The 21,830-nt window shown below is 34.8% G+C and overlaps 1 protein-coding gene across 2 annotated transcripts in view; it reads left to right on the forward strand.

The window, feature by feature from the left end:
• Nucleotides 1-17,920, forward strand: part of LOC148953306 (A-type potassium channel modulatory protein KCNIP1-like) — a 253,811-nt gene extending 235,891 nt beyond the window's left edge. Inside the window, exons 8-9 of one of the 2 annotated variants that reach the window (XM_089087614.1) lie at nucleotides 8,255-8,394; nucleotides 17,010-17,920. In XM_089087614.1, coding sequence (XP_088943740.1) covers nucleotides 8,255-8,380 — 126 coding nt within the window. In that variant the 3' untranslated portion in view covers nucleotides 8,381-8,394; nucleotides 17,010-17,920. Of the gene's footprint in view, nucleotides 1-8,254; nucleotides 8,399-17,009 lie in introns of those variants that run through there. The other variant, XM_089087615.1, reaches the window with a different exon arrangement.
• The last annotated feature ends 3,910 nt before the right edge of the window (nucleotides 17,921-21,830 follow it).

Genomic DNA, 21,830 nt, shown 5'->3' on the forward strand with positions numbered 1-21,830 from the left:
CATTTCAATGAAAGAAATCCAAAATAAACTCTGAAAAATCAAGAGAATGTAGCAGTGACCTGGTAAACCACGACAAAACACTACTGAAATATTCCAACTCTTGCATTTCACGAAAGAAATTCAAAATGAACTTTGAAACATCAGGAGAATGTAACAGTGACAAGGTAAACCACGAGAAAACTTTACTGAAATATTCAAACTCTTACATTTCCAGGGGAAAAAATCCAAAATGAACTTTGAAACATCTTCAGAATGTAACAGTGACTAGGTAAACCACAACAAACACTACTGAAATATACCAACTCTTACATTTCAACGAAAAAGGTCCAAAATGAACTTCGAGACATCAAGACAATGTAACAGTGACAAGCTAAATCTCGACAAAACACTACTGAAATATTCCAACTCTTGCATTTCAAGGAAAAAGATCCAAAATGAACTTTGAGACATCAAGAAAATGTAACAGTGACATGGTAAACCACGACGAAACACTACTGGAATAATCTAACTCTTACAATTTCAACGAAAGAATTTCAAAAGGAATTTTGAAACATCAGAATAAAGAAACACTGACAAGTTAAACCGATACAAAACACTACTGAAATAATCTAACTCTTACATTTCAACAAAAAAATCTAAAATGAAATTTGAAACATTAAGATAACGTAACAGTGACAAAGTAAGCCACGACAAAACACTACTGAAATAATCTCACTCTTGCATTTCAACGAAAAAAAAATCAAAAATGATTTTTAGACTTTTTAAAAAATCAAAAAACTTTGAAACATCAAGAGAATGTAACAGTGACAAGGTAAAACGTGAAAAACACTACTGAAATATTCCAACTCTTACATTTCAACAAAAGAAATCCAAAATGAACTTTGAAAAATCATGAGAATGTAACAATGACAAGGTAAACCACGACGAAACACTACTAGAATATTCCAACTCTTGCATTTCAAGGAAAAAGATCCAAAATGAACTTTGAGACATCAAGAAAATGTAACAGTGACATGGTAAACCACGACGAAACACTACTGGAATAATCCAAATCTTACATTTCAACGAAAAAAATCCAAAATGAATTTTGAAACATCAGAATAAAAAAACACTGACAAGTTAAACCGAGACAAAATACTTCAGAAGTATTCTAACTATTACATTTCAGCAAAAAAATCTAAAGTGAAATTTAAAACATTAAGATAACGTAACAGTGACAAAGTAAACCACGACGAAACACTACTGGAATAATCTCACTCTTGCATTTCAACGAAAAAAAAAATCAAAAATGATTTTTAGACTTTTTAAAAAATCAAAATGAACATTTGAAAATCAATAGAATATAGCATTGATAAGGTAAAACATGAAAAACACTACTGAGATATTCTAACTCTTAAATTTCAACAAAAGAAATCCAAAATGGCTTTTGTAGAATCATAAGAACTTAACAGTGACATGGCAAACCATAACAAAAACCTACTAAAATATTCCAACTCTTACATTTCAACGAAAAAAAATCTAAAATGAATTTTGAAACATCTTCAGAATGTAATAATGACAAGGTAAACCACCACGAAACACTACTGAAATAATCTAACTCATGGATTTCAATGAAAAAAAAAAATCAAAAATGAACTTTGAAACATCAAGAGAATGTAACAGTAACAATGCAAAAAAAAACAAAAACTACTGAAATATTCCAACTAAGTTATTTGAGCGAAAAAAAAATCCAAAATGAATTCTGGAACAGCAAGAGAATGTAACAGTGGCAAGTTAAACCACTAGAAAACATTAGTAAAATGTTCTAAATATTACATTTCAAGGGAAAATATACAAATGAACTTTGGAACTTCAATAGAATATAACATTGACAAGGTAAACCGTGAAAAACCCTACTGACATATTCCAACTCTTACATTTCAACGAAAGAAATACAAAATAAATTCTGAAAAATCATGAGAAAGTATCAGTGACAAGGTAAACCACGACAAGACACTACTGAAATATTCCAACTCTTACATTTCAAGGGAAAAAAATCTAAAATGAACTTTGAAACATCTTCAGAATGTAACAGTGACAAGGTAAACCATGACAAAACACTACTGAAATATTTGAACTCTTGCATTTCAATAAAAGGAATCCAAAATCAACTCTGAAAAATCAAGAGAATGTAGCAGTGACATGGTAAAGCACGACTAAACATGACAAGGTAAACCACGAGAAAACAGTACTGAAATATTCAAACTCTTACATTTCCAGGGAAAAAAAAATCCAAAATGAACTTTGAAACATCTTCAGAAAATAACAGTGACTGGGTAAACCACGACAAAACACTACTGAAATAATCTAGCTCTTGCATTTCAACGAAAAAAATCAAAAATGAACTTTGAAAAATCAAGAGTTCATTTTGGATTTCTTTACTTGAAATGTAAGAGTTGGAATATTTCAGTAGTGTTTGTTGTGGTTTACCTAGTCAAATCCAAATGAAAAATCTAAAATGAACTTTGAAACATCATGAGAATGTAACACTGACTAAGTAAACCACAACAAACACTACTGAAATGTTCCAACTCTTATATTTCAACGAAAGAAATCCAAAATGAACTTTGCAACATCAAGAGAATGTAACAGTGAGAAGGTAAACCATGAGAAAACACTACTGAAATAATCCAACTCTTGTATTTCAAGGAAAAAAATCCAAAATGAACTTTGAAACATCAAGAGAATGTAACAGTGACATGGTAAACCATGTTAAAACACTACTGAAATATTCCAACTCTTGCATTTCAACGAAAAAGACCTAAAATGAACTGTGAAACATCAAGACAATGTACCAGTGACAATGTAAACCACAACAAAACACTACTGAAATGTTCCAACTCTTGCATTTCAACGAAAAAGATCCAAAATGAGCTTTGAAACATCAAGAGAGTGTAACATTAATATGGTAAACCACGACAAAACACTACTGAAATAATCTAAGCCTTGCATTTCAACGAAATTAATCAAAAATGAACTTTGAAAAATCAACAGAAGGTAACAGTGACTAGGTAAACCACAACAAACACTACTGAAATATTCCAACTCGTACATTTCAAGTAAAAAAAAAATCTAAAATGAACTTTGAAACATCATGATAATGTAACAGTGACTAAGTAAACCACAACAAACACTACTGAAATATTCTAACTCTTACATTTCAACGAAAGAAATCAAAAATGAACTTTAAAACATCAAGAGAATGTAACAGTGACAAGGAAAACCATGAAAAAACACTACTGAAACAATCCAACTCTTGCATTTCAACGAAAAGATCCAAAATGAACTTTGAAACATCAAGAGAATGTAACAGTGACATGGTAAACCATGACAAAACACTACTGAAATATTCCAACTCTTAAAATTCAACGAAAAAGATCTAAAATGAACTTTGAAACATCAAGAGAATGTAACAGTGACATGGTAAACCATGAGAAAACACTACTGAAATATTCCAACTCTTGCATTTCAAGGAAAAAGATCTAAAATGAACTTTGAAACATCAAGAGAATGTACCAGTGACAAGAAAACTACAACAAAACACTAAGGAAATATTCCAACTCTTACATTTCAAAAAAAAAAGAACTTTGAAATATCCAGAGAATGTAACAGTGACATGGTAAACCACGATAAAACACTACTGACATAATCCAACTCTTGCATTTCAACGAAAAAGATCCAAAATGAACTTTGAAACATCAAGAGAATATAACAGTGTCATGGTAAACCACGACAAACACTACTGAAATATTCCAACTCTTGAAGCGGGTGGGGGTGGGACAGGAGGGGAGGGGGAGGAGGGGAGGTGGATTGTGAGTATGAGAGAGAGAGGGGGTAGGGGATGGAGGAGGGGAGGGGCGCTCTTTGGGGCACGGGGGCCGTTTGGAGGCCCGGGGGGCCTTTGGGGGGTCCGGGGGGACCTTTTGGGGTTGGGGTAGGGGACCTTATAACACTATTCAAATGGTAGTTGTGTATTATACCGAACACAGTCAAGCACCGCCCTAGTTAAAAAAAAAATATAATATAAATCTCTTAATAGGAGTTAGCATTCCTTCAGATGGTTTACCATTTTCGTTTCTACATTCAAATTTATCTTGTCTCATGAAGAAATTTTATCAATCAGTTATCTTTTCCTGTCTGTATTTTCAACTCTCGAATAAGAATATTCCAATATTGAAATTTCCTTATCTGAAGATGTCACCTTGTTATCATAATATTCCAACCGGATGTTGACATCCAAGAAACATCCAGCAATTGTTGTTGACATCCATGAAAAAACTTCAAAGTGAGAAAAACCATGAAAAAACATTCTCAGTGAGAAAAATCATGAAAAAACATCCTCAGTGAGAAACACCATGAAAAACATCCTCAGTGAGAAAAACCATGAAAAAACATCCTCAGTGAGAAAAACCATGAAAAAACATCCTCAGTGAGAAAAACCATAAAAATGCGCATAAATTATGTCATGTCCGTGTTAGACTCGATTATAGATGGCAGCAGTGGTGCCCGTTCGGAGTAATACCTTGCTCCCTACTATTGAATATACGCTTGAAATTTTATTTGACTTTATTACATCTCTTTTATGGTTTAATATAGCTCTTTACTTCTCGTTGGAATAATTTTTTTTCGGAAAAGTTTTCTAAAATTAATGTTTAAACTAATGAAGTTGAACTTATGTGCTATTAAATTAAAAAAAATTGTTTTTTTCAACAGAAAGTAAGGATTAACATTAAAACTTAAAACGAATAGAAATTATTCCGTAAATGAGAGGGGCTTCCCCCTCCTCAACCCTTGCTCTTTACGCCAAAATTTGAATTTTAATCGAAGTTATTTAAGAAAGACTGTTCAAGGACAAAGTCTGTTGAATCTGAATGAGATGTATTTCTAAAGAACTTTAAGACTTAAGTCTTAGCAGAGAGGTTTCTGAATGGACATAAGAGTAAATTCATTCTGCATCAAAAATGGAGTTAGACTTTAAATGTTTAAAAAGTTTTATTTTTAGCGTGCTTTTTGAAGGTCATAGTAATAATGCTTACTTATCCGCCATAACACCTCAAAGTGCAGATCAGATCGATTTTGTGCAAAAATTAAGCCGTATAAACTTAGTGACAGCAAGAGTGTAAAATATAGAGATAATCGTTTTGGCTTATTGATTGTATGTTTGGGTTACATGGCATAAATATGGCAAAAATATCTTCAAAGAAGAACTTTCAGTCTGAAAGAAATTAATTTAATTCTTTTAGTTACAAAAGATTCCTATATTGTTGCTAGGGCACTGATATCTAAGACACAAATTTTTATATCAGTCTCTTAGAAATAACATTAATTGTGATTCTCTATTTACAGACAATTAAAAGCCTTCCATGGATACATTACTATCATTTGCTTTCCTTTCTTTGATATTGCCACCTTTCCAGCAGAGGAAGTTAGAATGATTTTAGATGCTATAAGGATTCTGCAATTAACGAATTTGTATAAAATTAATATTAACCAATGTGGCCTTTGGCTGGTTAAAGGTTAACTGTATGGCACAGAAAATAGACAATTCGTATAATTCTGTGTCCAGTGTAAACAGTGCATAGGAATTGCTAACAATTTTCTTGTCTTATAATAACATAATTCGTAAGAAGTGAATTGACAATATCTGATTAGAGCAGATCATATATCACTTGAAAACAAGCCCAAAGTACTATTTAACTGATTGATAATGACTGCTGACTACTATTACTACTACTACTACTAGCAACTGACAAGTCACCGCATCACCAAACCGCATTGAGGCCAACACAGCTACGCACGCTCCTCCTCCATCCCAATTTATTCAAAGCCTCTCTTTTTACACCCACCCACGAAGTTCCCATTTCCTTTAAATGTTTCTTTATGACGTCCTACTGTTTTGTTAAAATGTTAAAATGTTCATTAATGATGGATGCGATTGTTCGGAATACGCTTATGACGATTATAAGGACATTCGATGGGTAAATTGACCCCTATTCCTGAATTAAATAGCCCCGTGCTAATTAGGGATAAATGAATGAAAACTGAATCATTGAATTTCAAAATCATATATGGCATCCCTATTGTGAAGCAGTGAAGCCTAGCGATAATTTTCAAATGAAAATAAATAAATAAATGAAATGGGTATAAATTATAGATATGTTGACTATTTTCTTTATCTTATTTTTTCAAACATTAAGAAGCTGCCCGGCACTGACATTTGACGGGGCAGCATTCCTGAAAATGCAGAGTTTTCTACGACTTTGGACATGTGTAAAAGGTGGAGCTTCAACTTAACACCCTTTTCCGTGCATGAGATCATTTTTGCAGATACTGCTTAATTTGTCTACTAAAATAGTACCAACAAATTATCTGGTTGGCAGCCCAGAAAAAAAAAGTAAGTAAGTAAGAATGCATTAGACCCTCAAGGTCCAAACCGGCGGTGCCGATCTCCGTTTCGTGGCTCTTCAGCCAGGAAGTGCAAGGGGGCTGGGGGCCAGGCAGCCCAGGCCTTAAGTTGGCCTCCTCAATGTACGTTTCTATTTTTGTAGTACAGAAAAATAGAAACGACGAAGTCAGGTAGCTTAAAGTGATTGAAGTACGAAATCAAAATAAATCTTCTGTCATGTTTCAAAACTTGCAAAACAATTATAAAACACAACGTTTCATAATATGAAAAACTGCAAAAGAATTTCTATCAAGCTATTAATTTTTGAAAGGGATTCAAAAGAGGGGTGATGCAATTTTACAGTGTTTACATAGAGTCGTTAAATTAATGTCAATTTTACAAGTAAAATAATGCTACGTTAATGAATCAGATTAACTCCAATTTATGGACTTTGCCCAATGTTTACATATAGTATTGGTTATTGGGAAGTCCATAGACGTTTTCAGGGGGAATTTTTTTAGGGTACTGGGCGGGGGGGTCGGAGGTTACGTGGGAGGATCTTTCCATGGAAATTTTCATGGGGGAAGGGACATTTCTATGAAGGGGACGTCGGATTTCCCAACATTATTTAAAAAAACGATCAGAAATTAAATAAAAAGCAAGTTTTTCAACTGAAAGTAAGGAGCAACATCAAAAATTAAAACGAACAGAAATTATTACGTATATGATTGGGTTACCTCACTCTTTACGATAAAGTGTTTTAATACTTTCATAAGAGCTATTTATTCTAATTAACGGCCTTTGTGAAGGGGTAATTTTTAAAGAATTGGAAGAAAATTCGAACTTTAGCTCAAAGGGCGAGATATTAACTAGGGGGCAAACCCCATAATATACGTATTAAAACTACTTTTTCATTAAAAACATATGCATATAGAAGTTCGTTACGTAAGTTAGTTCGTAAGTTATGTATATTTATTACTAATAAAAACGTTCGTAGGTAAAATTAAACATTTTTCGAGAAAGCCATTTAACCAAAAAAGTAAAATTAATATGAAATTTAGCTTTAATTATTCATGTACGGTGAGCAAAAATCAAAACCTGCATTAATTCAAAAACGTTAAGAAATTAAATGAAAAAACTTTTTTTAACTGAAAGTAAGGAGCGACATTAAAACTTAAAGCGAAAAAAAATTATTATGTATATGAAAGGGGCTGGCCCCTCCTCAACGCCTCGCGCTTTACGCTAAAGTTTGACTCTTTCTCACAAGTCTATTTTTTAAAACAATACAAAACTGTAGCATAAAGAGCGAGGCGTTGAGGAGGGGACAACCCCTTTCACATACAGAATAATTTATGTTCGTTTTAAGTTTTAATGTCGCTCCTTACTTTCAGTTAAAAAAAACTAGTTTATTTTTATTTAATTTATGAACATGTCGAGTACAAAATTGGACAGACCAGTGCTACCCATGCAAAACAGTGATTTTCCTTTTTGTTCAAGCCAAGGGGTTTTAAGTTTCCTGTGTAGGGCATTCTGCAATCGGGATTTACACGATCTACGTTTCGTTTCGACCCGACAACATTTTTGAGAGATTTCGTTCTATTTTTGAAATACCCACAAATTGATTTTCAAAGTAACATTTTGCTTATACGATTAATCGAGATTATAGTTGTCATTCATGTGTCAGCTACGCATGGCAGTTTTCTGTCAATACCTAGTTGTTTTTTTTAAACATGTTTTCTAATTGTTGTTTAATGTGGCGATTCACTCTATACTAGGCTGCAGCTGCCGCTGCAACCATCATAATTAAGGTTTTACATTTTTTTTTTTTAGAAAATGGATTTGAATAAAGATGGAGTAATTGACCAAAATGAGTTCTTGTCATGTTGTCTGCGAGATGAAAATATACGTCGCTCACTAACAGTTTTTGATGATTTTATTGAAGATACTACTATCTAATCATAATCTCTGAGGTAAGGAATTGTATTTCAGAAGCAACGCTATAGCGCTGCCTATAGTAAAGGCCATACGGTTGCAACGTTTTATTATTATTATTATTTTTTTTTTTTTCTAGAGGCACTTCATATGGAAGGGGTCGTTGTATAAACTTCAAAGGGGGCTCATTCGATTGGAAATCAAGAGTTTTAGTGCCCCTTTTAGGGGTCAAAAGTGATTGGAAGGCAACTAACACACCTTCCACGCCCACCATTTCCCCAAACACATCCAATCAAAATTTCGAGATAGCCATTTTGATCTACATAGTTGATTTCCAAATATAAATTATATTTTTGAGGATGACACTCCCCCACAGCCCTCTGGGCAGGGGTTGTAAGTTATGCCCTGGGGGCATATATGGTTTTTAATGAAAGCTTTGTCGTAGAAACTTCAAAAATGACGAATTCGATGGGAAATTCAAAGGGCTAGTGCCCTTTTTAATAGTCGAAAGTGATTGGAGGGCAACTGACCCCCTCTCACGCCTACTTTTTCCCCAAACACATCCAATCAAAATTTTGAGATAGCCATTTTGTTCAACGTAGTTGAAAATTCTGAAAATTAGGTCTTTGAGAATGACAACCTCCCCAAAGCCCTCAGGGCAAGGGTTATAAGTTATGCCCTTGAGGCATATACGGTTTTTATAGAAAACGTTGTCGTAGAAACTTTGAAGTTATGCCCTGGGGGTATATATGGTTCTTATGGAAGGAATGTTTGTATAAGCTTCAGAGAGGGCTCATTTGATTGAAAATTGAAAGTTCTAGTTCACCTTTTAAGCGTCAAAAGATATCGAAGGGTGACCAGCCCTCCCCCTCCCCCCAACGCCTTTTTTCCCAAATGCATCCGATAAAAATTTTGAGATAGCTATTTTGTTAAAAACAGTTCAATAAGCATATAACAAAATTCCGGTGTCGATAAAAACCCCCAGGGACCGGGGGCAGTCGTTGTAAGTTGTGCCCTGGTGGCATATATGGTTCTTGCCGAAGAGATGCTAGTATAAACTTCAAAGAGGGCTCACTAGATTGGAAAAAAAAGTTCTAGTTCACTCTTTAAGAGTCAAAAGAGATTGGATGGCACCTAGTCCCCCCCCCTCCATGCCCTTTTTTCCTCGAACCCATCCGATAAGAAATTTTGATATAGCCATTTTTTTGAAAATAGTTCAAAGACCACATAACGACAACTTCGGAGTTTACACAGCCGCCCCAGGGCCCGAGGGCAGGTGTTGTAAGTTATACCCTGGGGGAATATATGGCTTCTATGGAAGGGATGCTCGTAAAACTTCAGAGAGGGCTCATTTGATTGGAAATTGAAAGTTCTAGTCCAGTTTTTGAGAGTCAAAAGAGATTGGAGGGTAACTAGCCCCCCAACGCCCCTGTTTTCCCAAATAACTCCCATAAAAATTTTGAGATAGCCATTACGTTAAAAAATTTTCAAAATTCAGATAACAAAAACTCAGGTGTCGACACAACCCCCTGGTCCCGGGGGCAGGCGCTGTAAGTTATTTCCTGGGTCATACATGGTTCGAATGAAAGCAATGCTCGTATAAACTTCAGAGAGGGCTCATTTGATTTGAAACCGAAAGTTCGAGTTCACTTTATAACAGTCAAATGAGATCCGAGGGTAACTACCCCCCCCCGCCTCTTTTTTCAAACCCATCTGATGAAAATTTTTAGATAGATATTTTGTTAAAAAAAATAGTTCAAAGGTCGGATAAGAAAAACTCCGGTGTCAATACAACTCCCCAGGGCCCGGGGAAAGGCGTTACAAGTAATGCCCTAAAGGCATGTATGGTTCTTATGAAAGGGATGCTCGTGTAAACTTCATAGAGGGCTTATTTGATTGGAAATTGACAGTACTAGTTCACTTTTAAAGAGTTACCAGATTTAAGGGCAACTAGACCCCCTCCCCCATGTCGTTTTTCCCCAAACCCATCCACTAAAAATTTTGAGATAGCAAGTTTTTTGAAAATTGTTTAAAAATTAGATAACAAAAACTCCGGTGTCAACACAGCCCCCCAGGCTCGGAAGGTAGGCTTTTCAAGTCTTGTCCTGGGGGCATATATGGTTCTCATGGAAAGGGTGCTCGTATAAGCTTCAGAGAGGGCTCATTTGCTTGGATATTGACAGTTCTAATTCACTTTCTAAGAGTCAAAAGATATCCAAGGGCAAGTAGCACCCCCCAAACGCACCCGTTTTTCGCTAAGCCCATCTGGTAAAATTCTGAAAATAGCCATTTCATTAAAAATAATTCAAAGGTTAGATAAGAAAAACTTCCGTGTCGACGCAACCCCTAAGGGCTGGGAGGCAGGTGTTGTAAGTAATGCTCTGGGGCCCGGGGGCAGTCGTTGTAAGTTGTGCCCTGGGGGCATATATGGTTCTTGTCGAAGAGATGCTAGTATAAACTTCAAAGAGGGCTCGTTTGATTGGAAACAAAAAGTTTTAGTTCACTCCTTAAGAGTTAAAAGAGATTGGAGGGCACCTAGACCCCCTCCACCTTCATGCCTTTTTTCCTCAAACCCATCCGATAAGAAATTTTGATATAGCCATTTTACAAAAAATACTTCAAAGACCATACAACGACAACTTCGGAGTTTACACAGCCGCCCCAGGGCCCGAGGGCAGGTGTTGTAAGTTGTACCCTGGGGGAATATATGGCTCCTACGGAAGGGATACTCTTAAAACTTCAAAGAGGGCTCATTTGTTTCTAAATTGAAAGTTCTAGTTCATTTTTTGAGAGTCAAAAGAGATTGGAGGGTAACTAGCCCCCCAACGCCCCTGTTTTCCCAAATAAATCCGAAAAAAACTTTGAGATAGCCATTACGTTAAAAATTGTTCAAAATTCAGATAACAAAAACTCAGGTGTCGACACAACCCCCTGGTCCCGGGGGCAGGCGCTGTAAGTTATTCTCTGGGGCATACATGGTTCGAATGAAAGCGATGCTCGTATAAACTTCAGAGAGGGCTCATTTGATTTGAAACTGAAAGTTCGAGTTCACTTTATAACAGTCAAAAGAGATCCTAGGGTAACTAGCCCCCCCCCCCCCCCATCTTTTTTTCAAACCCATCTGATGAAAATTTTGAGATAGACATTTTGTTAAAAATAGTTCAAAAGTCGGATAAGAAAAACTCCGGTGTCAGTACAACTCCCCTGGGCCAGGAAGAAGGCGTTACAAGTTATGCCCTAAAGGTATGTATGGTTCTTATGAAAGGGATGCTCGTATAAACTTCGTAGAGGGCTCATTTGATTGGAAATTGAAAGTACTAGTTCACTTTTAAAGAGTTAACAGATTTAAGGGCAACTAGCCCCCCTCCCCCATGTTTTTTTTCCCCGAACCCATCCGCTTCAAATTTTTAGATAGCAAGTTTTGGAAATGGTTTAAAAATTAGATAATAAAAACTCCGGTGTCAACACAGCCCCCCAGGCTCGGAAGGTAGGCTTTTCAAGTCTTGTCCTGGGGGCATATATGGTTCTCATGGAAAGGGTGCTCGTATAAGCTTCAGAGAGGGCTCATTTGATTGGAAATTGAAAGTTCTAATTCACTTTCTAAGAGTCAAAAGATATCCAAGGGCAAGTAGCACCCCCCCAAACGCACCCGTTTTTCCCCAAGCCCATCTGGTAAAATTATTAAAATAGCCATTTCATTAAAAATAATTCAAAGGTCAGATAAGAAAAACTTCCGTGTCGACGCAACCCCTAAGGGCCGGGAGGCAGGTAGTGTAAGTAATGCTCTGGGGGCATGTATAGTTCTTATGGAAGGGATACCCATATAAACTTAGGAGAGGGCTCATTTATTTGGAAATTGAACATTCTTGTTCACTTTTTAAGAGTCAAAACATTTCTGAGGGTAACTATCCCCCCTCCCTCCACACCCTAAATGCATCAGGTAAAAATTTTGAGATGGATATTTTTTTAAACATAGTTCAAAGTTCAGATAACAAGAACTCCGGTGTCGACACAGCCCTCCAGAGACCGAGGGCAGGCGTTTTAAGTTGTGCCCTGAGGGCATATAAAGTTGTTATGTAAGAAATATTGGTACAAAATTCAAAGAGGGCTTATTTGATTGGAAATTGAAATCTGTAATTCACTTTTTAAGGTTCAAAAGTGATCGGAGGGCAGCTAGCCTCCCCCCTCACTCCAATATATTTTTTCCCAGAGGCACTTCATATAAAAGGGGTCGTCGTATAAACTTCAAAAGGGGCTTATTGGATTGGAAATTGAGAGTTTTAGTGCCATTTTTAAGAATCAAAAGCAATCATAGGGCAACTAACTCCCCCCCCCAAGTCTTCTTTGCCCAAATACATCTGATAAAAAATTTTAGGTAGCCATTTTGTTAAAAATAGTTCAAATATCAGGTAACGAAAACCTCAGGGTTGACCCAACCCCCCAGGGCCCAGAGCTCTGGGGAGTTCAAACATCAGATATTAAACCTACGGGGTCGACACAATCCCCAGGTTCCAAGGACAGGCGCTGTAAGTTATACTCTGGGTGTATATATGGTTCCTATTGAAGGCATGCTTGTATAAAATTCAGAGAGAGCTCATTTGATTGAAAATAGAAAGTTTTGGTTCGCTTTTAAAGAGTCAAAAGAGACCGAAGGGCAATTAGCCCCCCACGCCCTTTTTTCCCCAAACCCATTCAAAAAAAAAATTAGATTAAAAAATTTGTTAAAAATAGTTCAAACATCAAATAATACAAACTCCGAGGTTGACACAAACCCATTTTTCACTTTGATATTGTTACTTTGATACCAGTTTTGATACTTTGATGAACATCTGATTTTTTTAAAGCTTGATTTTGAAATAAGGAATGTTTAAAAACTTGAAACTTTTTGTAATCAAAAACGGTCAAAAATTAACTAAAAAAACTTTCCGAAAAATAAGTTTTTCAAAGAAAAGTATAGGACATTTTAAGCTTAAGCTCAACAGATACAAATACTTGTTAAAATTCAAACTCAAAATGACCAGAGATTACAAATAAAGAACAAATGAAACCCAAAACCAACAGAAATTAAATAAACAATCATAGCAAATAGCATAGAACAAGTAATAATATAAATGAAAAAATAGATCTTAAAGCGAGTAATGCTTAGATTGAATATGAAAATCAAGCTTAAAACGAAAAAATATTTTCCTATTGAAGCATAAATGAAACTTAAAACGAACAGAAATTAAATAAACAAGCATACAATAGATATTAATGTAAATGAATAAATAAATCTTAAAACGAGTGAAACTTAAATTGAATATGCATATCAAGCTTGAAACGAACAAAAATCTCTACAAACAAGAGTTTGGGTATGGCCTCCTTCTCTCACTGTAAAAGTCTAAAACCTACTGTGTCATTGGCGCTTTACTGAAAACTATATGTGTCTTGAACAGTCTTGAAAAATATAAACAACATCAAAGTGAATATTTGATGTATAATGATATTAATTGTTGAAAGATCCATCCGTTTAAGAATCTATTTCACTGTAATTTTATTTTTATTTTAAATGATGTAAGAACTGGAAAAGAAAATATTTGTAATATAGGCCTAATTCGTTTTCAGTTAAGCGCCAATGACGCAGTAGGCCTTTGGTTTTTATTTACAGTTAAGGAAGGGGATAGTATCCAAACTCTTGTTCGTAGTGAAACTATATTCGTCTTGACCAACTTTAGAAAGAAATAATAAATTAAACTGAATATTTGATGTATAACGAAATTAATTGCTGAAAGTTCATCAGTTCAAAGTTTTACTACAATTTTAATGTTAATTTTGAATATTAAGTAACAAAGAACATATTTGTAATAAAATTGGTTTTCAGTAAAGCAGCAATGACGCAGTAGGTTTTAGACTTTTACAGTGAGAGAAGGAGGGGATACCCAAACTCTTGTTTGTAGTGATTTCTGTTCGTTTCAAGCTTGATTTGCATATTCAATTTAACTTTCACTCGTTTTAAGATTCATTTATTCATTTACATTAATACCTATTGAATGTTTGTTTGCAATGATTGTTTATTTAATTTCTGTTCGTTTTAAGTTTCATTTATGCTTCAATAGCTAAATGTTTTTTTTTTCGTTTTAAGCTTGATTTTCATATTCAGTCTAAGCATTACTCGCTTTAAGATCTATTTATTAATTTATATTATTACTTGTTGTATGTTATTTGCTATGAATGTTTATTTAATTTCTGTTCGTTTTAGGTTGTATCTGTTGAGCTTAAGTTTAAAATGGCCTTTACTGTTCTTTGAAAAACTTTCATTTACTGTCTTATTTTTCGGAAAGCTTTTTTAATTAATTTATTTAAATAATTCTCCTTGTGTCTATATTAAGAGTGCTCTATCAACCAGTTGCTCACTCTTCAGGTTTGATTCTAAATCTGACACTTTTTCTATAACATGCTTACTTAAACTCATTCAACCTTCTTAACAGCTAACCAACAGTATTCACCTCTCTCTTACGACAAGTACGCAACCTTATATGCTGTGCTCTCCACATATATACTAGTCAAGGCCGTATCCAGGGGGGGGGGGGGTTACCCGGTTTGACCCCCCCCCCGAAATGTTTGACCGAGTCGAAAATAAGTCGAAAATTAGTAAAACCTAGGTAAAAATCAGTAAAATTAGTCGAAAACTGAATCGAAAATTAGTACCCCCCCCTGAAAAAGTCAAAAATTAGTAACCCCCCCCCCCCGAAAAAAAATCCTGGATCCGCCCTTGATACTAGTATATGTGCACATAAGTACATATGTAAACATAAGCAAGATGAAAAATGTACGTCGCTCATTAACAGTTTTTGATGATTTCATTGAAGATACTACTATCTAATCAGAATCTCCGAGGTAAGGAAGTGTATTTATTTAAAATAATTCTCCTTGGCTCCACGTTTGCGCGTACTCAACACGAATCCTATTCTTTCGATCGAAATCCAGTTTGGTGGTTCCTACTCAAACCACTTTCCTATGTAGTGCTTGTGCTTCTGTGTTAACTTCTTCAAAGGGCTATAGCCCGTAAGCACCTCAATGGAAGCACTACGAACTATTAAGAGTGCTTTATGAACCAGTTACTCACTCTTCAGGTTTTGATTCTAAATCTGATTAAATAAAACAAAAACAAGTTTTTTTTTAGCTGAAAGTAAGGAGTGACGTTAAAACTTAAAACAAACATAAATTATTCCGTATATGGAAGGGGCTGTCCCCTCGTCAACGCCTCGCTCTTTATGCTAAAATTTGACTCTGTCACACAACTTTATTTTTTAAAACAATGAAAAACTTTAGCGTAAAAAGCGAGGCGTTGAGGAGGGGACAGCCCCTTCCATATACGGAATAATTTCTGTTCGTTTTAAGTTTTTAATGTCGCTCCTTAATTTCTGTTAAAAAACTTTTTTTTAATTTCTGAACTTTTTTAATGCTGGGAAATTCAGCGGCCCCCATCATAGAAATGTCCCTTTCCCCGTGGAAAGTTCCTCCCAAGTAGCCTCCTCTTCTGACCCGCCTCCCGACCAGAAGAAATCCCTCCTGAAAACGTCCGCATACTTCCAAGTAATTAATACTATATGTAAACAATGGGCAAAGTTCATAACATGGAGCCCTTCCCCCCGGGGACTGGGGGGATTAAGTCCTCCTCAAAGACATATTTATTAGGTTTCCGACTATGCTGAACAAAATGGCTATCTCAAAATTTTGATCAGATGACTTTGGGAAAGAATGAGCGTGGGAGGGGGCCTAGTTGCCCTCCTGTTTTTTTTGTCACTTAAAAAGGGCACTAGAAATTATAATTTCGTTCGAAAGATCCCTCTTGTGATATTTTATGACCAATGTATCGATACAGTCACCCCTGGGAAAAAAAACAACAAAAACAAATAAACACGCATTCGCAATCTTTCTTCTGGAAAAAAAAAAGGGAAATTCCCCATTTTTGCCGGTAGGAGATTGATACCTCTACATTAGGGTTCTCTGAGACGCTGAATATGATGGTTTGATTTTCATTAAGATTCTATAGCTTTTAGGGGGACTATCCCCATTTTTCCAAAATAAGGCAAATTTTTTTAGGCTTGTAACTTTATTTGATTTGTAAGGTTAAACTTGATGAAACTGTAATATTTGAAATCAGCATAAAAATCCCATTCTTTTGATGTATCTACTGGTAACAAAATTCCGTTTTTTAGAGTTTTGGTTACTATTGATCCTGGTCGCTCCTTACTTACAGTTAACTGTTTGACAATTTTTCTATAGCATACCTACTTAAACTCATTCAACCTTCTTAACCGCTGACCAACAGTATTCAACCTTGCATACTGTTTGCAACCTTATATACTTTGCTCTGTACATATATACTGTACATATACTTATTTATACTACAATTTAGTTTTTTTTTTTTTTTTTTTTTTAACTAGAATTTTAACAAGACCAATAAAATCCATCCTGCTATTACACGTGCCATTCAAATTTTATGCCTAGTTTACCTTTTTATGTTCCTGTTCTTCTAAGCCCAGGATAAAAGGAATAACCAAAGTACATCTTTCACGTTCAAGAGCAGAATATGTTGCTAAATTAATAACCATTTGTGCCTTACGTTGCAATTCCCGTACAACTTTTAATCGAAGCTCTTTCTTTTCAGGAAAAATAAAATAGCAAATATGAACTGCACGAGTCTATGGTTTTACTTCATCTGAACGAAGCTCTTACGGCAATTTAGTGCTATTGAATTTATAATAGACAGTGAGAAAAGTCTCAGAAAAAAATGCATAAATTAAAGAGAAACATCAGAGACAGTGTGGACGTCAAAGTCTGAAGCAATTGTGAATAAACAGTTTTTGAAAGAGGATATATGAATAATGTAAAAAATGAAACAGCTTAATTGCCAGACCTCTGTTTGTGTTTACATTTGTTTAAAAAGAATTTGATGAGCAAAAGTGATAGCAAAACTGAGCCAATATACAAATTTTACAAGATAACTTTTTTTCCTTAATAGCCAGGTTTCGGTTTTAAATTACTTATGACAGATTTGTTTTTAAAAAAAATATGTGGTAAAATTCTAGTCTAGCTACTTTTTGCTATCTTGGAAAGTGGTTAGGTTAGGAAAATGAAAATTTTAAGGATGGGTCTACAGACTAAAGTATGTCCCGGGAAGGTATAATAAACTACCTACCTCCACTTCTTCTCCGTCAAATGGGCAGTGACCCTTAAGGAAGTTTAAGAATCATTTTGTTATGAAAGTGAAACCTTGCAAAACAGATCTTCTGCTTAAATGATGTACAAGAAAACAGTTTTCAGCTTCATAATTTCGCTCAATCTTATTGTATGAGGTTTCATGATCTGCAAATACATTTCCAAAATTTAGAAGAGAATCAAAATGTGTCAAAATTGAAAATGTTAGAGATGATGATTGGATTTGGGATTTTGACATGGACAAGGTCATCAATACCTACCATACCTTTAAAAATCAAAAATATGGACTGGATAAATAGTTGGATCAGATACAAGTTTTTGTCCCGTCACCTGAAGAACCATAGGCAGTGCAATCGCGGTGCATAAGTAAAGAACTATGTTGGCACGATGTGTTATTTATTATTATAATTATAATTCTTATTATTTTCTTTAGACCAGGGCACTTCGTATCGAAGGAGTTGTCGTAGAAACTTCAAATAGAGCAAATTCGATTGGAAATTGGAGTGCCTTGTGCCCTATTTAATAGTAGAAAGTTATTGGAACGCCCACCAAACGCCCACCATTTCCCCAAAAAACATCCAATTAAAATTTTGAGATAGTAATTTTGTTCAGCGTAGTTGATTTTCAGATATAAATGAGAAGGAGAAGGAGTGCCAGTCCAGGCCGAACAACTAGACGAACAAGATCACAAGCCTATTTCTAGGCCAATCAGAGAGTTACATTACTAGCGGGACGAGGTGACATCACTTGACTTCCAATGAATTTATCTTGAGTTTATGCAATAGGATGTTGTCGAAATCAACCTACGCATTATCTGTTTTTGTTATGATTCCAACCGTATAAGTTGTTTTTGCATCTCGTCCAGAATTGATTGCATTATTAGCGGTATCTAATAATGATACAAAGTTATATCATTTTCATAGGAGTGAAACAAAGCTCGATAATATTCATATTTTTAATTGGATTGTATGAAGGGGATAAAAGAGTTAAAAGCGCGTACCAGTTAAGGTAAGTCTGAGAGGATGATAGGTCTTAGGCAACTTGACATAAATGTTAGAATAACATCACTGGTATCAATCTATGGAAACGGTTAGCGATGTCAAGAAGTTTTGTGACTTAACTTGGCTGTACTTCTTAGGTGACTTATGAAAACTTCAATATTTTTTAGGTTGGTGGGGGATGATTCAAGTACTCATTGGGTACATTCTTATGCCCTTCTTTTTTCAAAATTAGCTAGTGGAAATATTTAACAATGTAGACGACTTATGAAAACTTTAATATTTTTTTTCGGAGGTGGGGGATGATCAAAGCCCTCATTGGGTACTTTTTTGCATCTCGTCTAGAATTAATTACATTATTAGCGGTATCTAATGATGATAAAAACTTATATCATTTTCATAGGGGTGAAATAAAGCTCGATAATATTCTTATTTTTAATTGGATTGTATGAAGGGGATAAAAGATTTGGGGGAGCTGGGGGATGATTCAAGGGCAAATTGGGTACATTCTTATGCCCTTCTTTTTCAAAATTAGCTAGTGGAAATATTAAACAATATAGGCGACTTATGAAAACTTTAATATCTTTGGGGGTTTGGGGAGTAATCCAAGAGCTTATTGGGTAAATTCCTATGCCCTTCGTTTCAAAATTAGCTGGTGGAAATATTAAACTTTGTAGGCGACTTATGAAAACTTTAATATTTTTTTAGGGAGGTGGGGGATGATCCATGGGCTCATTGGGTAAATTCTTATGCCCTTCTTTTTAAAATTAGCTGGCGGAAATATTAAACAATGCGAGCGACTTATGGAAATTTTAATATTTTTTAGGAAGGTGGTGAATGATCCAAGGCCTCATTGGATAACTTCTTTTGTCCTTATTTCTCAAATTAGCTGATGGAAATATTAAACAATGTAGATAACTTATGAAAACTTTAATGTTTCTTAGGGGGGTGGGGGATGATCCGAAGGCTCATTGGGTACATTCTTATGCCCTCTTTTTCAAAATTAGCAGGGGGAAATATTAAACGATGTAGGCGACTTATGAAAACTTTACTATATTTTTAGGGAGGTGAGGGATGATCCAAGGGCTAATTGGGTACATTCCTTTGCCCTTCTTTTTTAAAATACTGATTTTTTTTTTTGGGGGGGGGGGTTGGATTTTTTTTTATGAATCTTAAAATGACATGAAATATGGTTGCGGCTGTAACAATCGTACTCTATGCTTGCTCGTAGACACGACGCGGCTTTCCCAGATGTACTCTATGGCAGGTTATCGATACTACCCAGTTTATTGCATGGTTTTTGGTCATTAATCATCGTACAGTGAAAGGATAAACACATAAGTCGAATCTTTAAAAAACTGAAAATGAAGCATCTTAAGAAAATGTGTTCACATGATAGTGTGATTGTAGCTCTGAATGCTGACAAGGAGAAGTATTTGAACTATGAAACAAGTACAAGTGGTAGCACTATTGGAAATGTATGTGTGCATTGTCATGACAGTAAGGAATTAAATTTCTTTGGAGTACCAAAAAAATCAACTCTCATGATGGTGGATATGCGTGATTGAGATCTCTGGAGATGATTGCACTCAAAGAAAAATCCAACATAAAATAATAATTGATGAAGAGAGGCATCTTCTTGCTAGTGCATGTGGTAACATGTTACCCAGTGTTACACCCCATCGTCAGCTTTCGGGTATTAGCATTCAACTCAAGGTCAAAATAATAAATACATACTCTTCTACTTAAATCATAAACTATATCTTATCTACGCGTAGGAACTGTCACCTTAGTAAAAATAATGTGGTAATAGACAGTGAAATTGCTGGCAAAATAAAAAGGGCATTGACAGAAAATATCACTAAGGAGTATAAAGATGAATCGATGAAAAACAAAGTTCCAACAAACGTTATTACTACTATTAATCATACAGTCAATGAACCTAATAATAGCAAAGACGAAATGTAAATTGAACATTTAGGTGACACCCCAGTAAAAATAGTGTAAGAAACAAAATGGAATAATGATTATTCTACTGATTACGAACTAAGAGAAGACAATAGCTACAGTATCAACAGAGAACAGGATTAAGTATTTTATGTAACAGATTCAAAATGTCGAAAGTTGTTCAATGACATTAATAATGCATAATAATGTATGCAACATATTTTTATGTTAATATTCTACATGTAATTTTTTCAATAAAAATATTTTATGCATTACTTTGATATATTACCGTTATTTTTAGGGTATGCTCGAACGTCAAACGTTCAGAATATATATTAAAAAGTTGGAAATGTAAGAAAAGGAATTTTCAGAAATATAGATACTGCTACTGACAGGCTCATAGCGGATATATTAGAAAATTGGAGAGATTAAAAGAACTTTTACCAAAGTAAGAGAGAGATGAGCTGAATTTTTTAACTCGAAAATCTCCCCTGACAAGCAAACACCCCGTCCAGACGCACAGGCAGAGAGAGTTTTCAGTTTTCAGAAACAGGAACATCCACGTTTAAAATACATCCTGGATACACAATACAGACATTTCATTGAAGAAATTATGAGAAAATTGTAAGTTAGTAACAAACTCTTTCTTGAATTCACCTCTTGGATACAAAATACAGAAATTTTATTCGAGAAATTATGAAAGAATTGTAAGTAAGTAAAAAAATCTTTATTGAATTTGCCTCTTGGATACACAATACAGACATTTCATTCAAGAAAGTATGAAAAAATTGTAGGTGAGTAACAAACTCTTTCCTGAATTCACCTCTTAGATTCACAATACAGAAATTTCATTCGAGAAATTATGAAAGAATTGTAAGTAAGTAAAAAACTCTTTATTGAATTTGCCTCTTGGATACACAATACAGACATTTCATTCAAGATATAATGAAAAAAATTGTAAGTGACTAACAAACTCTTTCTTGAATTCGTCTCCTGGATACACAATACAGACATTTCATTCAAGAAATTATGAGAAATTTTTAAGTAAATAACAAACTATTTCTTGAATTCACCTCTTGGATACAATATACAGAAATTTCTTTCGAAAATTATGAAAAAATTGTAAGTAAGTAACAAACTCTTTATTGAATTTGCCTCTTGCATACACAATACAGACATTTCATTCAAGAGATTATTAAAGAATTGTAAGTAAGTAACAAACTCTTTCTTGAATTCACCTCTTGGATTCACAATACAGAAATTTCATTCAAGAAATTATGAAAAAATTGTAAGTAACTAACAAACTCTTTCTTGAATTCGCCTCT

This window comes from Artemia sp. Qi Xiang Cuo, chromosome 4, assembly GCF_049724085.1.
Source record: "Artemia sp. Qi Xiang Cuo chromosome 4, ASM4972408v1, whole genome shotgun sequence".
Classification (NCBI taxonomy): domain Eukaryota; kingdom Metazoa; phylum Arthropoda; class Branchiopoda; order Anostraca; family Artemiidae; genus Artemia; species Artemia sp. Qi Xiang Cuo.